The sequence below is a fragment of the Salminus brasiliensis genome, chromosome 2 (genome assembly GCF_030463535.1).
Source record: "Salminus brasiliensis chromosome 2, fSalBra1.hap2, whole genome shotgun sequence".
Classification (NCBI taxonomy): domain Eukaryota; kingdom Metazoa; phylum Chordata; class Actinopteri; order Characiformes; family Bryconidae; genus Salminus; species Salminus brasiliensis.
The window spans coordinates 6,177,615-6,196,717 of record NC_132879.1 but is presented as its reverse complement, the minus strand read 5'-3'; the positions used below and the strand labels follow the sequence as shown (position 1 = coordinate 6,196,717).

The following is a 19,103-nucleotide window of genomic DNA, read 5'->3' as shown; positions in this document are numbered from 1 at the left end:
GTTCTGAAGAGCTCACTGAACTCCAGCGTGGTTCTGTATGTAATAGGAGACACCGCTGCACCAACAACAACAACAACAACGTCAGCTGGTGAAATTTCCTCCCTTCTAGATCTTCCTCCATCAGCTGTGAGAGGTATTATTGTTGAACAGTGGAAGAGTTTAGGAGGAACCACAGAGAGCAGCTCAGCCACCGAGTGTCTGTCAGACCCCGTAAAGTTACAGAGCGGGGTCAGGGCCGAGTGCTGAGCTCAGAGCATAGTGCAGAAAAGTCTCAGTAACTGCAGAGCTCCAGACCGGGGGGGGTCAACTCCATATTAATGCCTATGGGTTTAGAATGGGGTGGCATAAAAGCTACTGTAGGTGTCCCAATACTTTTGTCCACATGTAAATAACTAATTTATGAGCAGTAAGCAATCAGTCTGCTTAAATTATGAAACAATTAACTCAAAATGAACAAAATTATATATATATATAAATAAAAGAATCACACTGTCTCAGAAACCTCAAACAAGTAACACCAGCACAGTCTAGAGATCATGTGATCATGCAAACTGCAGACCTACCTGCTAGCTACATCACATATACAGCATTTGGCTGTAATCCCACTATACTACCCCAACCCCTGTACCTGGTAACCTTGGTAACCTTGTACCTCCAGTGTGAAACCAAAGAAGAGCCCAACGTAAACTTCAAACACCAACATGTCTTACAGGATCAACTGTATTAGGGATCAGAGGGAACGGCCTAAACCTGTTATTTTACCCCCAAACTATCCCACCTACCTACCACGGCACGCAGACGCCAGGACACGGCACAGTTTACACCATGCTCTGCATGTCGATGTAAAGTTAATCCACTGAAATAGGAGCCAGCAGGATTTCTCACTCTGGCTTTATTTTTTTTAATATGTGGCAGAATGAGCGGGACTGGCTTGTGGAAGGCTGCTGTCCTACATGGAGCAGGTTGCCAGACTGGAGGCACTGGTTCTAACACTCAGTCTTTTACTCGCACTCGTTTGAAGTGCTTTTAGCGCGGCAGCCACACCTGACAGCTTAATCTCGGCCTAATTCTGTTCAGACAGATATTAAAACAATTAGCAACCTGAGATAAGACTGGAGAGTTAGTGAGTTTTGAGAGTGTGCGTATGTGGGAGGTGGGAGTGAGTGTGTGTGTGTGTGTGTGTGTGTGTGTGTGTGTGTGTGTTTGTAGACGGATGGAGATTAGATAAATGATGGGTAATCTCTGGTGATTAGTGCTGTTTGACGGTGCTCTTCCACTAGAGATGATGGGGCAGTTTGATAGATCAGGATTTCTAAGATGGTCCAGGACATTCATGCAGAACAGTCTTCACTGCCCCACTGTCAGTTCTGCACTGCAGCAATGAGGCTAAAGTAGCTAACAGGTCTTGGAAACTGCTCATAACGACCAGATTAGCATCCTGCATCAATCACGACCCAAGTGCCTTAAGCGCTACTAGACACTGTATGACACACTGTTATCTATAAACATGGTCAAACGTCCAGTGCTATAGTGTTGCTACATGGTTGCTATGGTATTCCAGGTGGTTGCTATAATGCTGCTAATTGGTTGACATGGTGCTAGGTGGTTGCTCTGGAATGTCAGATGATTGCTATACTGTTGCTTAGTGGTCCCTACGTGTGTTGCTAGGCAGTTGCTTTGGTATACCAGGTGGTTTCTATGATGTTTCTTAGTGGTTCCTAGGATATAGCTAGGAAGTAGCTCTGGCATCGCAGTTGGTTGCTACGGTGATGCTAAGTGGCTGACAAGTGGCTGCTATGGTGTTGCTATGTGGTTGCTATGGTATCCCAGGTGGTTGCTATAATGTTGCTAAGTGGTTGCTCTGGAATCTCAGATGGTTGCTATACTGTTGCTTAGTGGTTCCTACGTGTGTTGCTAGGCAGTTGCTTTGGTATCCGAGCTGGTTACTACGGTGTTCCTAAGTGATTGCTAGGTGCTCGCTTTAGCTTGCTTTGCAAGGTGATTGCTATGGTATTCCAAGTGGTTTCTATGATGTTTCATAGTGGTTCCTAGAATATAGCTAGGCAGTAGGGCTGGCATCTCAGTTGGTTGCTATGGTGTTGCTAATGTGGTTGCTATGGTATCCTAGGTGGTTGCTATAATGTTGCTAGGGGGCTGCTCTGGAATCTGGAAACCAGGTGGTTGGAATCCTGTGCCTACGGTGTTGCTAGGCAGTTGCTTTGGTTTCTGAGCTACCTATGGTGTTGGTGCTTTGCTAGGTGATTGGTAAGGTATTGCCTAGTGGCTGCGATCATGTCCAGATGTTTGCTATGGTATCCTAGTTGGTTGCTTTGATGTTGCTAGGTGATTTCTATGGTGTTGCAAGGTGGTTGCTTTGGGGTTGCTAGGTGATTGCTATGGTGTTGCTGGGTGGTTGCTATGGTGTTGCTGGGTGGTTGGCTAGATGGGTTCTATAGTGTTGCTTTTCACATGGTTGCTGTTGCTCAAGGTGTTGCAGCAGGTGATAACTGTGGTACCCCAAGTGGTTGGTTGGGTGTTACCGGTGTATAAGTATCAAAAACAAGGATGCACACTTTAAAAGAGGAGAGAGTGAGAGAGAGTGAGAGCGAGCGAGAGAGAGGTGGAGAGAGAGAGAGAGAGAGAGAGAGAGAGAGAGAGAGAGAGAGAGAGAGAGAGAGAGGTGGATAGATAGATAGAGAGAGAGAGAGGTGGATAGAGAGAGAGAGAGGTGGATAGAGAGAGAGAGAGGTGGAGAGAGAGAGAGAGAGAGGTGGAGAGAGAGAGAGAGAGAGAGAGAGAGAGACAGAGAGAGAGAGGTGGAGAGAGAGAGAGAGAGAGAGAGAGAGAGAGAGGTGGATAGATAGATAGAGAGAGAGAGAGAGAGAGAGAGAGAGAGAGAGAGAGAGAGAGAGAGAGAGAGAGTGGATAGAGAGAGAGAGAGGTGGATAGAGAGAGAGAGAGGTGGAGAGAGAGAGAGAGAGGTGGATAGAGAGAGAGAGAGAGAGAGAGAGGTGGAGAGAGAGAGAGAGACAGGTGCATAGAGAGAGGCTCACTTCTTCTGTCCGGTCTGCGTTCCCTGTGCAGCACAGGAATAGTTTCCAACCTGGCTCCCGAAGCGCACCGCCATGGCGATGTCACAGTCATCCACGGCCACCACGGCCACCTTCTCTCCTGACGGACCCTGAGAAATCCCCAACCGCCCGATGTTCGGCTGCAGCACAAACAGAGATGGGGAGGGGAAGAAGGAGGTCACATGATCAATCGTAATTCACCACACTAACAGATGCTGTGCAGCACACCGCACAAACACATGAAGAGAATTATGAAGGGAAAAAGAAAGCTCAGTGCATGAAAATCACCTCACGTAACGGCAGCAGCACTAATGCTCAGAAATTCTTGCAGAAATAACAGTAAGAGTATTAATATCTGATATTAGGCTCAGATTGGCTAATCAGATTACCCGGCTCTCCCTAATCTAATCGATGCAGGTGGAGCTTCATGCCCTTAAATATTTCACCACAAGATTCAAAGAAACGGAGACTTCATTATTTTACAGTGATTCCAGTGTAAACAGTGGTAGTATAGTGACTCTATAGATACATACACACACACACACACACACACACACACACACACACACACACACACACACACACACACACGTACCGTGGCACCCCTGGTTTCAAAGGGAGCAGAAGATGAACTGATCTCCAAAAGCTCTAAATGGCTATGTTTGTTGACATCCTCTACTTTAAGTGGCATCCGTTGCTGACACGGATGTGCAAATGCACACACACACACAGCTTGTCTAGTCTGTAGAGAAGTACTGCCAATAGAATAGGACTCTCTGGAGCAGACAAACATGAACCTATTGGAAGAACTATGTTCTCTGGAATGATGGTTGGAGTTCGGGATGATCAGGTGGGGTGGTGATCATCAAACTTTGTCCGAAACGGTCATCAGTCAGGGGGCTCCTCTAAGCAGCTGCCTAACAATGTGAAGATTAAAATGACTGATGCCGACATTGCAGGAGAGGACCGTAGGAAAACAGCAAGGTGTGTTCAGGTAGACATTTCCTTAATCCCTTATCTAATGAAGAAATGAGAGTTAGCAGGAACAGTGGAGGTCAAGCTGAGGTCTGGAAGAGAGAGAACTGCTCGTCTGATTACTTGAAGGGCAAAGTAAGCTCCCGGTTTCCCTGCAATAGAGCTTAATGGTGGGGATTTAGACTCTGGAGTGGTGGTGCACTGTTCTACTGTGCAGCAGGGTGCCCAAACTTTTGCTTTGAGCTTTTTTTCATTTTGACACAATAAAAAGAAAATCTTTTTAAGCTGAAAATGTCCAACAACACACACACACACACACACACACACACACACACACACACACACACACACACACACACACACATGCACTTGAAAGTTCAGGTGAGCAGAGACTGTTTACAGTAGAGGCTGCGTCTGATCCGATATCTGTTCCTTAACTCTCGGCACCTGCGTGAGGGCAGATACGGGCAGCCTGTTTAACACCCAATGAGTTCAAACATCAAACACTGAGGAGATCAGAAGAAAAGGAAGAGGAGAAAGGAGTCAGGAGGAGAACAGAGAGAGTGTGTGAGGGAAGGGGAGAGTAGATCCACTGCAAGGTTTAGACCGATTATGAAGACCATGTAAATAACCAGATTACTGTATCATTATTATTAAGATAAGATAGATGGGAATTTCCCCACTGCGGGACTAATAAAGGACTATCTTATCTTATTATATTATTATTTATTATATTCTTGTGTTTCTTGTGAAATAATAAAAAAAAAAAAAAAAAAAAAAAAAAAAATATATATATATATATATATATATATATATATATATATATATATATATATATATATATATATAATAATGATATATATGGTATATATAGTACTTTTGTGTGTTTAGTGGTTAAAACCTGTTCACAAAACTACACAACTTTATTTTTATTTATTTATCAAGTATTAAACCTGTGAATAAGTCCATAAGTCATTGTCAGCAGTTGTCCCTGGGTCAGGTGTTAAGATCATAAAATAGGGATCACATGACCCCAAACTGCAAAAAAACTGGAAAGCTCTTTTACAGGAAACAGAGAAAATACTGGCGGAAAAACGACTGATCCTGGATCCACGCTTTCTTGTTCTGCACCAGGAAAAAAACACTCCTGCACTGGATTACTGACCGGGTTTGTACAGTTTCAGGGTGGCATAGAACGATCTGGAACATGCATGTCCCTTCGGACTGTCTGACCTGCCTGCTGCACGAGAACATGTTGAAAAAAAAAAAAAAGTGATAATACAGAAGCCCTTTTTGGAATACACTGATGTACATAGACCTGCCATGATGATGGAACTACACAGTGCTGTCTTCATGCTTATCTTACACATGTAGAGAACTGTTGAGTCTGTGAAGCTTTATACGGCCTGTGTATCTACCATGAGCTGTAGAAAGCTACTGCTGTTCTTATTAGCCCAACTCATTAAATAATTCTAATACAAATATATTCACATGGAAAATAAACAAAAATGTAAAAATAACTTTATGTATTAAAAACATTATTCCTTATTCTTTATCATAGCATGATTGACATTGTATCTCCAAAACGTCAACTTTACAGGAGAAGGAAAAAACCTCTCTAACGTTCTATAGCGGTCAATGTAAAAATATTTGATTCAATGTCATTTTGGAGCATTTCTATTGGTCCATTCATCCTAAAATTGCAACACAATGTAAACAACAACTGCCAGATTCACATTATATCAAAAAGTGAAAAACGACAAAAATGAGTTTCCATATTTTTATATATGGTGTATTTTACAAAACACCTCTGCAGTTATTGTGGTGCTGTATTTTCCTGGTATCTCCCACCCCACAGCTTAAACTGTTTGAGTTGGGTCTATCCTGCCACAGTTTCCAAAGCATTGAGGCTTTTATCAGCCCTATCACTGCCCCACCTACTGCCCTGTCCCTTTTTCCACCCCTTAAAAACACTCTCTCTCTTTTTCCATCAGACCCTTTTTTTTTTCAACAACGGGAACAATTTACAGCCCTTTATTTTAACCCTCTGACGCTGGACTCCGCTGGCTATTTCTGCTCCTTTCTTTCTGTTCCGCTCCCTCATCTCTCCCACACTCAAAAACACCTCTTCCTCTCTCTTTTTCTCTCTCTCCCTGTCTGTCTATCTGTCTGTCTGTCTGTGTGGGAGTATATTTGATCTCTTTTCCTAAGGAAGTGCCACAGCAGAGAGAATGTGGTGGTTGAAAGCATCGAGGTGTGGTCAGGCAGGGACGTCCCATCAGGGGACCGGAGCAAACAAAAGGTTCTGAAGAGCTGAGTGTGTCACAGTGTGTCAGAACGTACCTAAAATAGTTGATTAATGGGCCTAAATCAGTGCGTTCGTACTCTGGTGCATTCTTTCAGCGCATTAGCAGCAGGATATGAGGGCGTGAGTTATTATCCAGATGGCTATCTTCAGCAATGCTGCTTGTTTTTGTTTTGTTTTTTTTAAATGCAGGAGACCGGACAACACAAACGTGGGTAACAGAGGTTTGCGTCGCTCAGACACATCTGGGACACTTAAAAAAATGTTTAAGATGTAACCAGGAAAGCCATGTAGACTTCTGTAGAATATCAGAGCCAACACCCCATTCGTTTGACTTATATTCAGGGTGGCTGCTACGCCTGTGTGTAGCTATGGGAAGTCCAGTACTTCTGACCACTGTTAAAGCTAACCATGTCTCATACAGTGTCCTGAAACCACATAAACTAAAAGTCTATCTAATATTAAAAGTCGCCATAAAATGCATTTCTTCAGTATTGCAGTTGTTTTTTATGTATGAATTGTAAGTGTGTGACCTTGGTTGGGGGCAAAAATGCTCAGATGCAGTTTTACAAGCCAGTTTACCACCCTGTTACTTTCCCTCAGAATGAAACATGAAATGAAACTGACTGATTGTCTTTTATAGGGGACTTCAATCATAATAAATCATCATTTTTGCTTTGATATGCAGCTTTACGTCAGCAAAATGGCTCACGAGAGCCACGTAGCATAGCATGACATAACCTAGCCTAGCATAGCTTAGCACTGTAACAAGAACGCTGTAATTATTTTGCTTAATTATCCATACTAAATTTTACCGGACAGCTTTGCTGTCATCCCAGCGTCCTCTCGATGCAGAGTGAGGCTAGCAAGCTAAAGAGATTGTAGCTAGGTTGGCTAGTATTAGCTTTTAGCCTAGTAGTTTAAATGGTGGCCTTTCTCTGAGCTGGCTAGTGTTCGTTTTTTCACAGCTCTGAATAGGCCTAGAAAGGCTTCCTAGGTTTTCTTAAATTTGAGGCCGTAAATATACCGAGTCAAGACTGTTATGTAGCAGTTCTGGATTTTTTTTCTGTTTTCCCAATCTAGGTCACCTTCAAATGAAACAAATTAACTAGTTTAGGGCAATGCTAACTGGTGGGGTTTAACGGTACGCATTCTTCTGGACACCTATGGTCAATTGATTTGATTTTCTGAGTAAAAATAAGTGAATAGCTCCACTACACAAGTTTATACACTAAAGGTAAAGGTGCATATAGTGTGCACTGTACAGCGAAATGTGTCCTCTGCATTTAACCCATCTGTGGTAGTGAACACACACACACACACTAGTGAACTAGGGGCAGTGAGTACACACACACCCCCAGAGCGGTGGGCAGCCAACTCCAGCGCCCGGGGAGCAGAGAGGGTAAAGGGCCTTGCTCAAGGGCCCAACAGGGGCAGCTTGCCAAGCCCAGGAATCGAACCCACAACCCTGTTATCGATGGCCCGGCGCTCTAACCGCTGAGCCACCACTGCTAAGTTGCATAATGTAACATACTGGGAAAAAAATAAGGTGTAAATTAAGAGTACTTGGGCGAATAGTAGAGTACTATGGTCTTCATATTGACTTGTGTTTAGTAGCGTCTAAACTTAAAGGTATCTCTGAATTTTAGTCTATTCAGACTAGCTGAGGTTTTTCTTGGCTAAACAGTAAAGCACTTTTGTAAGTCGCTCTGGATAAGAGCGTCTGCTAAATGCCTTAAATGTAAATGTAAATTCAATATTAATAAAAATGCCATATTTAAGTTTTTAAGTTTGTTTTAAGTTAATTTTAACTTACATTTTTTCTTCGAAAATCTTCAAAATCTATTCTGGGGGTGTCCAAACGTGCTGGCTGCATTCGCCTCATTCAACAGCACCACTCCCCACAGTACTGTTCCCAAATCAGTTCCTTCTGACACATAAACGATGAGGCATATCTCTACCGACTGATAACCGACCCCAGATCAGCAGTATTCTCTTTCAGGAATACCATTAAAGGCCACTGAGATCACGTCCTGCCCTCTTTGTAGGGAAGTGACCAGTACTGAAATCTCATTAAGGCCGCTGGCTTTGGGCTGGCTTTGGGAGGAGAAAGTCAGAAAGCTCCAAGCAGGCCAGTGCTGTTGGCATGCAGCCTGCCGGGAGACACAGTCCTTTAGCTGGTGACTGTTTTTAGCATCCTTCCCTTTCCGGAGCCCCAGAGTGAACACCTGTCCCGCACGTCCCAGTGGAGGCGCTCTGCTGACGGACGAGCATTAGCTGCGGTTAACTCTGGAGAGAGACTCTAGTTCATAAAAGCCCTCTCAGAGTTTCTGCATGAGAGCTGCTGCTGAGAAGCTGTTTGAGCTATGCTAATCACTTTTTTGCTCATGTTTATAGATAACAGTGAGTCATACAGTGTCGGAAACCACATACTCAAGTCTAGGAGAGATCAATGAACATCCTGACACAGCATGTGATGGTTTAGGTGTGCTCATTAATGGGGTATAAGCTAAAAATCCACTTAAACCATCAGTTTTTATTGGTAGCTGGTTTCCGATGGCCTAAGCTGGTCTTTGATTTGGTTGAGATGTTTGAAAAGCTGGTCATCCAGGCAAAAACATACCCCATGTTGGTAAGCCTGATAAATGCACTAGCTGGTCTATCAGCATGACCAACCTAATCCAAACTGCATGTCACCAGTGTGGTCAGGCTAGTCTTGCAGGTCATGTTGATCAACCAGTTCGGTCAGGTCGATTATGCTGGTTGATCCAGCTTGGTCCTGCTGATCATGCTGGTCGATCCAGCTTGGTCCTGCTGATCATGCTGGTCAACTAGCTTGGTCCTGCTGGTCGACTAGCTTGGTTTTGCTGGTCATGTTGATTAACCAGCTTGGTCATACCGGTTATGCTGGTTGATCCAGCGTGGTTCCTGCTGATAATGCTGGTCAATCCAGCTTGGTCCTGCTGACCATGTTGGTCAACTAGCTTGGTCAAGCTGGTCGACTAGCTTGGTTTTGCTTGTGATGTTGATCAACCAGCTCGGTCAGGCCAGTTATGCTAGTCGACCAGCTTGGCTTGGTCATACCATCTTGACCAGCTTGGACCAGGTGGTCCAGCTAAACTACCAAACCCACTCAAAACAAACCCTATGCTGATCAAGAGCTAGGCTGCCAGACTGTTTTCTCAGCTGGGTTCACATCACGCTAAAGAATGCACTGACAAACAGGTCTAAATTAGGTCTATTCAGCTCAAACTGAAATAAAACGATTCCGGTAGACTTCACAAACTACAACAAACCCTACTACGTTTCCTCTTTCCAGCAGTGCTGGGTTTCCTTCAGAAGCTGAAAGCACTTTTGAGCGTGTGCCAGCTCCTTCATAAGCGTGTACCATGTACCGTACAGTACGACACAGTCAACAACAGACAGGGTCAAGCGAGTCAGCCTCACTGGCATGCCCTAAGCTTTGATTTAAGAGTTAAGCTCCAGAGCGCTTGATTTCACAGAGTCATTTATCTAGCCTCTTAATCAAGCTCTCAGGGGAGTAGAATAACAACAGGCTGGCTACCAACACAGGGGGAAAATCACTGCCTTTTTTTTTTTTTACAAAACGTCCAGCAGAAAGATCATAAGAGTAATGAATGATAAACAGTGGCTAATGAGCGAGAACATAACTGAAGAATGCTGGGACTGTAGACAAGATCTGCAGACCAGCAGATCTTTCCTGTGGTTTATAATTAGCTCTGCTGAGTCTATATAAAGTCACTGTATTTGCATTCCCATCAGATATGAATGTGAGGACTGAGCATCTCTGCAATGTGAATGAAACGCTGGACGGAGCCACGCTCTAGCTTGATTCAGTGCTGGATTAGCATCCCTGGCAGCTACACGTTTGGTGCAGAGCAGGTAAACCAATGAACAAAACCTCCTGTGTCTACAGCAGTGCGAAAAACAACACTACCCAGAGACACCCGAGGCATCAAATTTGTTTTTATCGGATAAGATTCAGTTTTATTCTGTCAGTTTGCTTCGAGCAGACTCCTCCAGAACCATGTTCAACCATGTTTACCCATGTTTACCCATGTTCACCCATGTTCATCAAAGAACTAACAGCTAGGTGGAACGTCAGGGACTTGGCAGCATGACAAGTGCAATTAACAGTAGTTGAAATGGGCCCTTCATTCCCACAGCTTCCACTAAACCCTAATCTCGACTAGCCTTTCAGCCACACCTGGACCAACGGCACTGAGCTGGGGGTGGTTTATCGCACACTGTGGCGTGGATCGGACCAATCAAAACACCTTCAAAAGGCAGTAGGCAATCGGTGGCCCTTCTGAGGCCCGTGCCAGATTCTCCTCAGGTGGTTTGGCGGCAACCGATACTGGCAGCTAACAGACATGTGGGAAGCCAAACAAGCAGCAGAAGTGCAGAGAGGAATCCTGTTTGGGCATGCAACACCTTTGGATGTATCCGGATACAGAAGCCGGACCTCTGAGAGGCAGAGAAAGAGGAGCTTTACGCAGACTAATCCACATATGAGGCAGCAAGTGAACAGTCAGGTCCTGAAGGTGAGGTGTAAAAAGCTAGGAAAGGGGTTGACATGGGCCAAATTGTGACGGCTAGACGACTGGGTCAGAACATCATCAGGCTGGTCTTGTGGGGTGTTCCTGGTATGCCTGGTAAGCTGCAAGAAAGGACAACCAGTGAACAGGGTCATAGGCACCTAAGGCTCATTGATGCTCACAGAGGCCCCACCCACCTCACAACTTACAGGACTTAAAGGATCTGCTGCTTAGGTCTTAGAGTCACATACCACAGGCCGCCTTCAGAGATCTTGTGGTCTCAGAGTCTGGGTTTTGAGCGGTTCTGACGGCACAAGGGGGGTTTCCATGCAATATTAGGCCGGTGGGTTTAACGTTATGCCGTATATTAGGGGTGTAGTGGCACATTCATGCCACTGGGTTTATGATTATATATTTTCCAACAAAATGAATCCCTGTTGTGAATCTACTCATTAATCTACGAACGAATCTACTACGTCTGAGAGGTTGAAGGGGTGCAGCACATCACACGAATGAGCGCTCTGGCGTTGACTGGTGCTGTTCAGATAATGCAGCTGCCTTAGATATTGTAATTAATATAATGGATATGCATCACAATGCACTGTTGCGCAGCTAATCGACACACCCCTCACTCTGCGGCAGCATGCCACGTGCCCCCTGGCCTCTAAATCGAACAGGTGCCAGCTTGTGAGAGGTTGCCTCCCTGGGGAGGAACAGAGGAACTCAAAAACCACACATTTATCCCTGCCTAGCCATCCTCTCTGAGACAGGGTAGATTGATCTGGACATTTACAAGCATTATCTTTACAGTGCTACCTACTGTGCAGCAATTTGCCATACGATAAACTGATCGATCAGTAGTAATCAATCAGATTTATTCAAAAACACAGGAAGAGTTATCCTGAGCGGTGACTGGTGAGGATGGCGAAAAGTTGATATTGCCCAGCCCTAATCTGAATAGTACAGTACTAGTACTCAGGCAGTGCTGTATCATCACTGTCACGTTAAAACTCTGTAATTCCAAACTGGAAACTTTACAGGAAAAGGAAAAAACCTCCTTCTCTTATAATGGAAGTCAATGGGAAAAGTTTTTATTCCAGGTCATTTCGGAGGATTTCTATTGGCCCGTTGGTCCGGAAATTGTGACACAACGTAAAGAACAAATGCCAGATTCACGTTACATCAAAAAGTGAAAAACGGAAAAATAGGGTTTTTGAGTGCAGTATTCACATGCACTAGCTTTGATGAGTTTGGTCTAGACGGAAGGTTCCCTGCATTAGCCAGACTCCACTCTCCCCTATGAGGTATCAGGTATGCTGGTGTTTTTATCAGCTAGGTGGCGGAGCGAACAGCAGGTGTGGGATCCGGTTTCAGTGGGATTGGGTCCTGAAGGGGGGGGGTGCCTCAGCACAGATGTGGCGAATGGGGGTCCCACAGTGAAATGTGCACTACTGCAGCAGCCGGGCAGACAGCACACACACACATACTCTTAATAGGGACATATTGAGAGGATGTCTACCGTGGGTATGTGACCATTTGTCCAGCTGTCAGATCACAACTGTTCTTCAAAAGCCCAATCTGCTCACGAGCTCTTCTCTGAATAGCAGCATGTGTTAATGAGCTCGCTGAGGCAGGACGGGATCGCCCCTGGCAGCGGCATTCCAGCTCCTCTGGATATCGACTTGACACCTTACAACGTAAGCTCCATTTTGGTCAAATTAGCCGCTGCTCTACCTGCCAGCGAAGTGAACACGGTAAACAGTAAATCACGCTTAATGAGCATTTGAGCATGTAGGCTTCATTTAAATCCATATCTGCTCCCCTCCATCATATCCTAACACATTATATGTGGATGTGTGTACTATGGAAGGTCTGTCGGTACGGCAGGCCGTTTCAGCCTCAAATACCACCAGCGAAAACAAGCCGTGACTCAAGATCTTTATAATGTAATTGTTTCTAGAAGAAATTCCAATTTCTAATATCAATCAACTATGAAAATAGCAATAATATCAGATCTACAGATCTCATTTTGTAATACAGTAATACGCTATATAGACCTAAAGTATTCGGACACCTGCTTATTCATTGTTTCTTTCCAAATCAAGAGCATTAAGGAGTTTCTCCTGCTTTTGTTGGAGAAATTGTCTCTACTGTCCAAAGATGAAGGCTTTCTACTAGATTTTGGAGAATTATTGTTGTGAGGATTTGATTGCATTTAGTGACAAGAGCATTAGTGAGGTCAGGATGTTGGATGTTAACCACCCCATCTCACCCCCAACTTCCCAACTCATCCCAACAGTACTAGACGGGGCACCAACCATCGTTCCAGAGAACACAATAGTTCCACTGCTCCACAGCTCAGCGCTGGGGGGCTTTATACCCCTCTAGCCCATAGGTTCATGTTAATAGGGCTTCAAAGAGTCCTATTCTACTCAATATATGGCACTGCAGCTTCAGAATTTTATGAAATGTCATGAAATTCGCAATTACAGAACTGTGCATGGGGGCTTTTAATGTGAGCCAATGCATATAGAAACCAGAGACATACAATGGCGTCCAAGCCAAGGGAGGGAGAACTATAGACAGGGAGAGGAGAGAAGAGAAAAAGGTAGATTAGACTAGCTTAAGCTAAGTTAGAGAGGTTTTACAGTTCAAAAGAATTCATTCACAACGTAAAGTCTGTCACACACCAGACACGCCGCGACGCATTCGTCGAAAAATTCAAAAAACAACGTTTGCAAAGGAGGCCCACACACGGGCGCCAGCACTACATCAATAGTCTACAAAGTTTGTTTTGCAGTTTAGATTTCACTGTATTTTAGCTATTTAAGTAACTAGTACAATTTTATTATACAGTCCATATAAATCAATGGTAGCATACGACTATGTGATATTATTCCTAGTAAAAATTTCATAGTTAATATCTGAAGATAAAATTTACATTACAAAAAAATTTACATTACAATAAAATAGAGTTTTTACTAGCAAAAATGAAATTTAGCCTTTGAGGCTAAAACTGCTTGCCATACGTCTGCCTGTTCTGTGTGTCCTGTGGTTGAAAAACCATGAGCCATCCCTACTTTATTTATTCAATTAATAACGCAATAATAATAAAACATACACAACAACCCACGACACGTCCACCACTAGCTCACTCGCTCAGCCCTTCCTCTCTCTTCCTCATTCTCCTAATCTCCCCATGTCTCTCTCTCCCGCCCTCTTTCAGGTGTTGACAATTCCCCCTTCATCTCCTAACACTCGTCTCTTGGGACGATAGGCTTGCTGGCGCCATGGCAACGCACTTGATCCCTACAGCTTGGGACAAAGAGGGAGAAGGAGGAGATCAGGAGGCGGCAAAGGGAGAAAGACAGAGAGAGATAGAGACAGAGTGAAAGAGAGAGAGGGTTAGAGAGCCAGGCTAAGCCTCCACTCCAGCTCAACTCTTACTGCAGTGACATCACCACTCGCAAAGTTCACTTTGATATTCAAAGCCTTAGAGTTGGTCTTTGGGAGACCTTTGGTAAGAAATTAGTTTGAAAAATGCTCATCCAGAAGCTTGTGCAGGTGTAAACCACTAGTGCATGTGCACACCTACTTAAAATTCCTGTCACTGAATGCTTGGCTCATCATAAACTCTTCTCACAACCTGAGCTTTGAAAAGTCTGTATAGGAAAGCCTGTCGACTCTGCGGTTATCTAAGCAAAGCCCCCTGGGCAGTTATTTCCACTCATACAAGACCAGACTCCTATCTACTTGGATAAAGAGAGAGCTAGGGGCATAACGATTCCCAGAATTCCAAATTTGATTCCATACAATCCAGGAGTGTCTAAATTTAACACATTTTTAATTCAGCAAAAATAAAGAGTCTGTGTATTATACTGTATAATATTTAAGAGATAACCTGTGCTTTACAGCATCCCAATTTTCATGCAACAAGCTAACACACGATATGGACGAATATTTGTAGACACCTCTTTGGCAGGAGTTGGGGACGTTTTGCCATTTGGGATGAAGTGGGGTGGTGATCAATCAACATCCTGACCTCGTGGGCAGTGGTGGCTCAGCGGTTAGAGCGCCGGGATATCGATAACAGGGTTGTGGGTTCGATTCCCGGGCTCGGCAAGCTGCCACTGTTGGGCCCTTGAGCAAGGCCCTTTACCCTCTCTGCTCCCCGGGCGCTGGAGTTGGCTGCCCACCGCTCTGGGTGTGTGTGTGTACTCACTGCCCCTAACACGTGTGTGTGTGTGAGTGTGTTCACTACCAGATGGGTTAAATGCGGAGGACACATTTCGCTGTACAGTCCACACTGTACAGTGACAAATACGTGCACCTTTACCTTTACGATCACAAATGTTGCAAAATGCAATCATATCCTCACAGCAATGCTTCAAATTCTAGTAGAAAGCCCTTTTTCTTAGACAGTAGACATAGTTACATTGCTCTGGGACTTTTCATACTGTGTTAAGAAATCTGAGCTACCCCATTCATTGAAACAATTTTCAACATATCTGGTTTAAGCCATGTGGCTGTGTGTAGCTAAACTAGTTTTGTCAACAGCAAGCCATAGCATATCCTCAGACTAGTCTACACCACTACTTAAACCTTGTTCCAGTGTTGGCTAGCCATACACAAAAGCTCAAAGAACTTTATCACAGCATTTGCGGCCTAAGCCTAAAATCCAGGACAACAAAGATAGCCAGGGCCAAACGCTTCAAGACAAGGGTCAACGATGGGGATCTGTAAAAGCCCAGCAACATTTCTGTTGCTTACAAGTTCTTACATGAGAGCATACTACAGCGGCTGTGAAGCTTGGTTTTTTAGCCCAGAGGCTGGGCTCAGGTTTCTGAAGAGTTTTCTGATTTGACACTTACAGTTGTGAGGAAGCCTCAGCTTTGAGACAAACCGCCTTAAGACAGCAGAAACTGACAAGCCAAAATATACTCTTACAGCCATTCGGCCTGTCAGTCAGCAGATGGAGAACTTTGTTGTTTGGGATTAGAGGGACAGGGCACCAACAGAGCGGCTTGTGCACGAAACCGGGAGAGGAAATGAAAAGAAACTGGGCAGAGAAAGAATGCTTCCAAACAAATCTGCATAGTTTGATACCAAACACAGTAAACTGTGAACTGTGTTAACCAGCATTGTGCTGGGCAGACAGGGCCTGTCCACCAATTAGCATTACGTAAACTGCATGCCTCTTGCTTAAACCGGTGACGAGTTAGGTCTTGCTAATGGGAATTCTGATACTGTACAATTCTTACTGTACACAGCTATGGAAAATTTACATTCCTTGTTACTGAGTGGGGGGCATTTGGGAAGTGCAATTCGTGGTTTGAACTAGAACTAAAGAGGCTGAGAGGTACAGAACCGTCACTGAAAGTGAAGAAGCATGTGGACGGAGGCGGTAGAGTAATACTACAGGTTTTTACACTAATAATAAAAAAAACCACATATTTTAATCCTGACACAATTCCGACAACGGAGGATTGTGGATTGTGTTATGATCTCCTGTCTCTTCACAAGCAGGCAGTCAGGCCCTGTCCACATGTTCAAAACACCACAAAGAAGTGAGAATAAAACACTAAGGTTTAATCCCAAATAACACACTGCTCCCTATATAGTGTACTATACAAATGACAGATTCTAAATCTAAATAGAGCATTATATACCCCTAATAGAACAGTATGTGCATTTAATCATATGTGGAAATCTGAAATCTAGTGTTAACTGCATGCAGACATTGTAGTTTGTAGACATATGTAGTTCACTACATAGGGAGTAAGGTGGTATTTGAGATTCAGCCAGAAACATGCATGCGTTGTGACGTCAGGGTTTCTATAATTCTCAGTTTTCTCCATCCACACAACACTGAAAACACAGTCCTCAAAAATCTTCAAGTCATTTTCGTGCGGACAGGGGACCAAAACTCAGATGTGTGCGGACGGGCTCTTAGATAGTTGTGCCACTCTAGAGCCTTAAACTATATAAATTTTTGTATCCAAGAAAGAACGGAACAGAAATGTAAATGTACTCACAACTGTGTTTATAAGTAGAGTAATTTTACAGCTCTAGAGTGGCCCTACGGTCTAACTGATGCTCATCAAGTCTGTGGAGATCAGAGGTCTAATCTAAACCAGCAAGTCTAGCAAGGGCTCAGCGTTCCATTGTCTAAGGCAGCTACATTAGCCAGATATAGCTCCAGAACAAAACCTAAGAAGCAGACTTTAGACATGTTAAACATGGTGGTGGTTGGGCAAACACATTTAAGGTAATTTGTAGAAATGAGATTTTCCAGACGTCTTTAGGGAATACCACTGCAATGTACAATTGTAGAGACCCTTGCCAAGAATGTAGTGAATGAGTGCGTGTGTGTTGTCCATTTTCTTGGAGGGGAGGTGGGGTCTCACTGCAGGAAACACTCAACGAAGTCACTGAAGGTCAACAGGGCTGTTTTCATAATATAGGAAGCAGCATGTGATTTTATTTGGGTTACAGTGAGGAAATGCAGCCTCTCAATCAGGTGTTCCCAAACATTTCACTTGTACTATTTGTGTGTGTGTGTGTATGTGTGTGTATATATGTGTGTGTGTGTACATGTTTGAGTGTGTGTTAACTTCACATCTCTCTGCTTCTGTCGCAAGAGTGTCGTCCCCCATGCCTTTCAACACAAAGTTCAAACACCATTACCTCACCCTCCCTGTGGCAGTGTAAACCTAGAGCAGTGAATAATTAAAAGGAACCTGCCTGGCCCCATACAAGCAGGCACACACACACACCCTTAGGGCACACACCTAGCACTAGTGTTGTTCCCTGCCCCACAGGACAAGAGCCACACTTTGAGCCCTATATGTTACAGAGGGTCTCTCTCAAAAACGAAGCCCATTTATCAAAGCTTGGCGACATTCCATAAGGAAGCAGCCGGACAGCAGCTTTTGTCCCGTCCTGTTATCTTAACATGCCAAACAACCTGGAAGAAGGCAAAAGGCTACACGGCCTTCTCTGGTTTCACCTGGTGTCCACTTCACTTCGGCTTAACACACTTACCAACACACACACACGCACACGCTTCACCTGACAAGCCATTGCACACCTCCAGCACCAGCCCAGTAAGGCCTTAGATAACGCTATTACCAGCGACGACCTGTTCAAGTTTATCCCACCAATTTATCATCTCTGGAATGATGGTTGGTGCTCCATCCGGTACTTTCGGGATGGGATGGAATGGGGAGTTTGGGGATGAGGCGGGGTGGTGATCATCCAACATCCTGAACTCACTATCCAGCTCTTGTGGCTAAATGCAATCAAATCCTAACAGCAAGCTCCAAGAGCTAGCAGATAGCCTTCTTTCCTGTTACTCCAACAAAATCAGGAAAAACCCAATGCAATAACCTTCAGAAGAACGATGAACGAGAAGGTGTCCCAATACTTTTGTCCATTTAGCGTATATTAGTACTGCATGACATTAGGAGGTTATTTTGCCACCAACTTCTGCTGGATTACATGAACATCAAGATCGATCAGACCAAACACTCACAGAAACACTGTGGAGGCCTCATCTGGGGGGATAGCCGTAGCTTACAGATCAAAGAAGCAGGTTTGAGACCAGAAGGTTGCCGGTTTGATCCCCTGGACCAGCAGGAAAGTAGGAAGGTACCGGGCTTCCTCCTGCCCTTTATGCAAAGCACCCAACCACTTTAAATGGTCCAAGGGTGCAGGTGTGTGTTCTCACTGCCTCTAGACACTAGTCTGAGTGTGTGTTTCACTGTACTGTGTGTGTAAAGTGTGTTTCTAATTCGAACACACTAACTCTAATATCAGATGATAATCTCTTGACCTCAACCACTACCATATGACAAAGTGCCCTAGATAAATAGGCAGCCTCTTGAGGGAGTAAACACATGCGTGGGAAACGTCCGCTCTCCCGGGTCAGGTGACCCGTGCCCACTTCAGCAGGGTTTTGAGTCATGCTACAGAGAGTGAGGAATCTCACACTCGTCTACAGTGAGACAGTGAAGCGGTGAGGTCATCTGGAGGGACAGTGAGTGGAGGCTGCGGTGGGTCTAAAAGAAGACCCATCAAAAATGGTCTCAGGAAGGCCCCGGTCTTGGAGGCCTCACCTCACTTACAACTCACAACAGGACTTGAAGGATCTGCTGCTAACGCTAGGTGTCTTGGTGCCAGATACCACAGGAC

The 19,103-nt window shown here is 44.4% G+C and overlaps 1 protein-coding gene across 3 annotated transcripts in view; it reads right to left on the bottom strand.

Moving 5' to 3' along the window:
• Positions 1 to 19,103, bottom strand: part of celsr1a (cadherin EGF LAG seven-pass G-type receptor 1a) — a 128,189-nt gene that overhangs the window by 40,444 nt on the left and 68,642 nt on the right. For all 3 annotated transcript variants that reach the window (XM_072674222.1, XM_072674223.1, XM_072674224.1), the window contains exon 6: positions 3,054 to 3,211. In XM_072674222.1, coding sequence (XP_072530323.1) covers positions 3,054 to 3,211 — 158 coding nt within the window. The remainder of the gene's footprint in view (positions 1 to 3,053; positions 3,212 to 19,103) is intronic.